Source organism: Henckelia pumila, chromosome 2 (assembly GCF_033568475.1).
Source record: "Henckelia pumila isolate YLH828 chromosome 2, ASM3356847v2, whole genome shotgun sequence".
NCBI lineage: Eukaryota > Viridiplantae > Streptophyta > Magnoliopsida > Lamiales > Gesneriaceae > Henckelia > Henckelia pumila.
Genome location: NC_133121.1, coordinates 166926370 through 166932987, shown reverse-complemented (window position 1 = coordinate 166932987; position 6618 = coordinate 166926370). Strand labels below are relative to the sequence as shown.

General features: G+C 31.7%; 1 protein-coding gene across 1 annotated transcript; it reads left to right on the top strand.

Annotated features, from left to right (window-relative positions):
• The first annotated feature begins 2692 nt into the window (after window positions 1-2692).
• On the top strand, window positions 2693-5507 carry LOC140880807 (uncharacterized). Its single transcript, XM_073285594.1, has 2 exons — window positions 2693-4707; window positions 4830-5507. The coding sequence occupies exon 1, from the start codon at window positions 2856-2858 to the stop codon at window positions 4605-4607; it is 1752 nt and encodes a 583-aa protein (XP_073141695.1). The 5' UTR covers window positions 2693-2855; the 3' UTR covers window positions 4608-4707; window positions 4830-5507.
• Window positions 5508-6618: the final 1111 nt, after the last annotated feature.

The following is a 6618-nucleotide window of genomic DNA, read 5'->3' as shown; positions in this document are numbered from 1 at the left end:
TTTTATTTGTTGTTATCTCCCCAAATTTAACTATAAATAGGGGTTTATTTTGATGTATGAAGATATCCCTCATTCTATGAACTAAATCTTGAGTTCATACTTTTTCTCTATTTATTCTCTTTTTAGTTCATCTATTAAATAATTGTCATGTTAATTACATCTTCAAAGTGCTACACTTTCACATGAGTATCTAATCTTCCAAAATCGAGATGAAAAGGTTAAGCTTTTGGTATGATAATAAAGTTATTAAAATATGATAATATATGCATAATATAATTTAATCTTTATTTATTATTTATGTTATATATATTTAATTTATTTTATTTATGCATTATTATACCCTACTTATACGTGGAAGTCTTGATTTATATCTAATATATGTTACACCAAATTCTTGCTACCATTTAAATCTTAGTTTTATTTTACCAACCATTTAAAGTGGATATCTTTATTTATTATATATGAATTATATCATAATATTTAATTCTTGGTATCGTTTAAATTTTGCTCGGTGTTACCATCCGTTTAAAGTGAAGATCTTGATTTGGTGTTAACAAACATATTTATAGCACCATAAATACTTGAAAACGTCTATAAGTTTTGGTGTATATAAGAATAAAATATAATATAGTATAAATAATTATTATTTAATATATTAGAACAATTTTATTAAATGAATTCCAATTTTGTTCAATAATGCTAACTTTATTAGAATACTAAGAGTGGATCCTCTAATGTCGACTTATGAGTTTAAAATTTGATCACATCTTAAATTCAAAATCATCTTTGAAAAAAATTTAAAAATTTAAAATAATAATCTATACTATCTTATAAAGGTTGAGTGCTTTATAGTAACTGTTTTTTAGTATGTCATGACACACTAAAAATATCTTCCAATTCTATCCTTTTTTGTTCACCTTTTTCTCAATTTATTTTTTCCACTAACCTCTTTCACTTTTTCTTCGACCAATTTGTATCATGTTTGCTTTTATGATTAATTTCACACATATTAAATTTATATTATCTTCCTAATAATTAATTTTAAATTACTAAATAATACATTATTTCATAAATAAAACTCATAAAATATTCATATATTATATCACACAAGCAGTTGCGCGTGCTTCTGTCGCTAGTAATAATAAAATTTTAATAGATTTGTGATTTTCTTATCTTTCATGTGGATACGACATTTTGACTCACGAATTATACTACTTGTGGATAACCTATACTTGGGAGTGCAACAATCAAAATTTGACACTTCTTCCTTGTAGTACACATAACTATCAAAGCTACTCCTCTTGAAGTTTACCTTTATCATAAACTCATCAAACCTCAAGTACCACTGTCTAGGGCTTTGCTCAAGTCCATGGAGAAACTTCTTGAGTAAACACACTTTACCTTGAGCAATTGGATGTGTAAATCCTTGAGAAATCTTCATATATATATATATGCAAGAATGCTGTCTTGACATCCAACTGCTCTAGCTCGAGGTCCAGTTGTCTAGTGATGGCCAAGATTAGTCTTCTAGAAGTGTGTTTCACCACTAGAAAATATATCTCCTTAAAATTAATTCCCTCAACTTGGGAATACCCTTTTGCCACTAATCATGCCTTGAATTTGACCTTATCAACTTCTATAGTATCTTCTTTAATTTTGAAGATCTACTTGCACTCTAAGGCCCTTCACAGTTTAAAATATTTTGAGCTACTATACCTCGGTTTTTGAAATATTGAGCACCGATAAATTAAATTGAATATGATTTCAAAACCAAGCAAAAAATACTCGAAATAATGCTTCGTAGAAATTGATTTAACATTTTGTACAGTATTTTGAAACAATGCAAGTTGAAATAATGAAAACGATTTGGTTGAAGCATTTTATCAAGCATTTTGTTTGCTATGAAGAACACATAAAATGCTTCAACAATGCATCTTAAAAATAAGTGGCATAAGTAAAATAAATGCGATAAATAAACCCAGATTATTTTATGGATGTTCGGAGATTTCAACAACTCCTACGTCAACCCTTCTTCCTCATCGGAAGGATATCACTAGAAGACTTTGATTTATACAACTCATTTGTACAAATCCACTCTGGTTTAGGACTTATCCACTGCCTAAACAAGAACTCCTAGTCACTCAATTAATTGTAGGCTGCAACCTCACAATCCGCATAATATTTAACGTCTTTATGTCAAGACTACAAACACAATCTTTAACGTCTTTGTGTTAAGACTCTCACTCAACTAATCTATGAATACATCCCTCGAATATGTGTTGGGTTCTCTTCAACTGATATACACAGATTTTGGATAAAGAATAGTGTTCTATAAACTTGGTTTGATGTGAAAAACTTGACAGTGAACGCTCATCTTTCTTTTTGTTCTTCATATCTTGGGTTTTTCAACTTGGTGACTCAAACTATAATTGATGCATCGACCCCTGCAACCACAATTTTACACATTTATCTTCAAAAAACTTTGGAACACATGCTGATTATTTTCTCCTCTCTATTATATTATTTTTTTAAGTTCTTACTTTTTTTTTGAATCTAAGTTCTTACTTTTCTTTGTTCTTCTTTTTTCCAAAATGATATTTTCTTATGTTATATAATTTGAATTTTTCAGCTAACAAAAATATGGATATATTTCACTGTGCTTCTTTCGAATGGTGAGAAAAAAAAAATTAATTTAAACTAATTTAAAAAAAGAAAAAGAATTTTGTTAAAATGGTGTTCTTTGGACAAAGGAGAAAGTGTATAATCAATCAAAGGTTTCGAGCAAGTTGAGATTATGCCTGCAAAAAGCAAAGATCATCGTGGCTGATTTTGTCTCTGCTGTTGGCCGCAGAAATATGAGGCTAAATCAGGCGATTCGGAGAGGAATTTTACGCAAATGCTCCTCATATCCATTTCCATATTTATGTGATAAGTTTCTTAGTTTAAGATCGCACAAACCCAGATTCGATTTTAGTTGTATTCGTGAGCTGGACGATGCCCTGTGTCTGTTTCGTGAAATGGTGAGAATGAGGCAGAAGCCTTCTGTTATTGAATTCAGCAAGCTATTGACTGTGGTGGTAAAGATGAAACACTATTATGCTGCTCTCCAAATGTCTGATGAAATGCGTCTATTAGGTGTTAGTAATTCTTACACGATGAATATTGCTATTAATTGCTATTGCCAGCTGAATCGAGTAGATTTTGGGTTCTCCATCTTGGGTTGCTTCTTCAAGCTTGGTATTGAACCGGACATAATCACCTTTAACACTCTCATCAAAGCCGTCTTCTTTGCAGATAAGGCATTTGATGCGGTGGAAATTTTTAAAAAGTTATTAAGAGAGAAACTATGTGAGCCAGACGAAGTCACATTTCTAGCAGTTATAAATGGGTTGTGCAAAGCTGGGCACACTCTCATGGCCCGTGATTTACTGGGTACGTTGGAAAAAGGAACTTGCAAACCTGATGCCATGTCATACAGCACGATAATTGATAGTCTCAGTAAAGACAAGATGGTGGATGAGGCAGTCCAATTATTTAACCAGATGATTGAGAAAGGGGTTACTCCAGATGTTGTTACTTACAATTCAGTAATCCAGGGCCTGTGCAATTTCGGCCGATGGAGAGAGGTGAAAGACTTGTTTATTGACATGCGAGGTCTCAAAATTTATCCAGATGTGATTACTTTTAATATATTGGTCGATGCATTTTGCAAGGAAGGAATGGTCAGTGAGGCACAGGATTTGTTCAAAAGCATGAAGGAGAGGAATATTTCCCCTGATACTTTCACATACACTGCCTTGCTAGATGGATATTGTTTACGAGGAGAAATTGATAAAGCACGGAGATTGTTCGATTCCTTTCCTTTAATGGGCCTCAAGCCTTCTATGATTAGCTACAACACTATGCTCAATGGTTACCTTAAGAAACGAAAGGTGGATGAAGCCTGGACTGTTTTTCATGAAATTTCCTCCAAGGGTTTGGAGCCTACAACAGATTCCTACAACATCATGTTACAAGGATTATTTCGTGCAGGTAGATATGATTCTGGCCAGAAGCTTTTCATTGAGATGGAAGCTCGGAAAGTATATCCTAACATGATTACTTATTCTATTATCTTGGATAGCTTGTGTAAGACTCGACAATTTACCCAAGCATTTTCATTTCTGAGAACAATGGAAGATAAAGGTCTCAGTCCTGACATTGTAACCTATTCTATCATGATAGATGGGTTATGCAAGGGTGGAAAACCTGATGTTGCTAGAATTATTTTCAACCAACTTCATTTTAAAGGTTTGAAGCCCAATGTTTTTACTTATAACATCATGATCGGCTCACTTTGTTTAGTGGGACATGTACAAGAGGCAAAAGATATGCTAATCGATATGGAAAAAGGTGGTTGTACACCTAATAGTGTGACATTCAATGTTTTTGTTCAAAACTTGCTAAAAAGAGGAGAACTTAACGAGGCAATGCAACTCTTGGAAGAAATGGTTAGAAGGGGTTTCTCATCTGATGCAACAACTATGTCCATGCTACTTCATAAATTAGAGGACTGTCGAGATAATGTTCTGCTGGATATGATTAAGAGGCTTGCCCCAAGCAAATGAATAATCCTTCTCTGGAACCCAAATTTTCCTCAACTACTGATTGAAGTTGTATACATCTTTTGATACTCTTAAAAGTACGAAAATACGTACATGGGAAATGGTAAGTCGGTACCCTCCGGAAAGCTAAGGCTTTCTAAAGCATCATTTTTATGTTGAACCTGTTCTAGCCTTGCTACAAAACTTTGGTCTGTTTAGTAACTTGTTTTTTTTTTGTAATTTCAGATTCAGTTTTCTTTCGTTGTGTGATGTGTCAGACTGTCTAAAGAGAAGGCAGAGATTGGTCCGCTATCTACTGCCTTTGGTTAGTCCACATATTATTTACAGATGGTACTGAATTAGGTATGATTTCTTTGAATTTATAAAAGACTCGGGTGGGATCATCAACCCAACAAGAGAGAGCCAGATTCCAAGATATTCTCATCTTGATGATTGAGGCTTGATCAACCGTATCAGAAGTAGAAATAGAAATTGTCTTCATCATCGAATATAATACCTTGCTACAAGTTTGATGTTGCTAGGAATCTTTTCAACGAACTTTCTTTGAAATGTTTGAAGCCTAGTGTTGAGATTTAACCATCATGATCGGCTCTCTTTGCCTAGAAGGATTTGCACAGGAGGCAAAAGATATATGCTAATAGATATGGAAGAAGTTGGTTGTCCACCCGATAGTGTAACATTCAATGTTTTTGTCTGAAGCTTCCAAAAAGAAGATAATTTTATGAGGCAATGCTACTCTTGGAAGAAATGATTAGAAAGGGTTTCTCTGCTAATAGAAACAATGTCCATACTACTTCATAAGTTGGGGAATGTCGAGAGAGTGTTATGTTGAATATGATTAAACTGCAGTTTAGACTCGATAGCAATTATTTTTTTTTTTTATTTTTTATTTTTCCCCTCAAAGCCGCCTTGTGGCGGGGTTGATCCTTTCTATGTCTTGATATGTTTAAGTGTTTATTATATTTATTGAACCTTCATATGGGATAGAGAATTTTCAATCTGAAACAAATCCTATCCATCACTATTTACAACTGAGACGTTCACTTTATTGTTTTTAAGCACAAAAAATAGTTTTCCAATCATTATATGCTATGCCCTATTTGGTGCTTGTCGAGAAATCGGAGTATATTTAATTTTTTAAATATAAAATATTTTATAATTTGTCACTTTTCTTCTAAATTATAATACAATCTCTAAATATTTTTTGCTAAAATAACTTGACACCAAAAACTGTTTTAATTCATACAATAAAAATATATTTGAGTTGTATAAGTGATTTGACCATGCTGTGTGCATGTTAATTTCGTGAAATTGTGAGAGTGAGGCTTAAACCTTGTGTTATTATGTTCAACAAGCTTGTTGTGATTACAAAACATCGTATTTCACATTTATGTTTGCGGCACATGCATTATATATATATTCAAAAAAAATTTTAATATTTTTTCATATGAAATAGAATAAAAATTGGAAAATATAAAAATATTAATCAACCGAAAGTAATTGTTGTACCGATTGGTAGGGGTGTGCAAAATTTCGGTTAAACCGAATTAACCGACCGAACCGAATCAATTCGGAAATTCGGTTCGGTTAATTCGGAAATTCGGTTTTTAAGTTAAAAAATTTCGGTTAAATCGGTTCATTCGGTTTGGTTTTCGATTTTCTTTAAAAAAAATTCGGTTAATTCGGTTAACCGAATTAAAAATAATTTAATTTTGAATTTTTTTATTAGGCCTTATATATAATTTATAATATATTTTTAATGTTTTTATATTTAATATTTTACTTTATTTTTCTTATTTTAATTTTTTAAGCTCAATATATATTTATAATGATAAAATTATCATATTTAAATTAATAATTTTTATAAAATTATTAATTTTTATAAAATTTTTAATTTTTAATTTTTTATAAAAAAATTCGGTTAATTCGGTCATTTTTTATTCGGATCGGTTAAATCGGTTTTACTATAAATTCCGGTTCGGTTCGGTTAACCAAAATACAATTCGGTTAATTC

What these genes read in the sequence shown, in the direction of transcription:
- LOC140880807 (XM_073285594.1), top strand. Translation starts at nt 2,856, where the DNA reads ATGAGGCTAAATCAGGCGATTCGGAGAGGAATTTTACGCAAATGCTCC.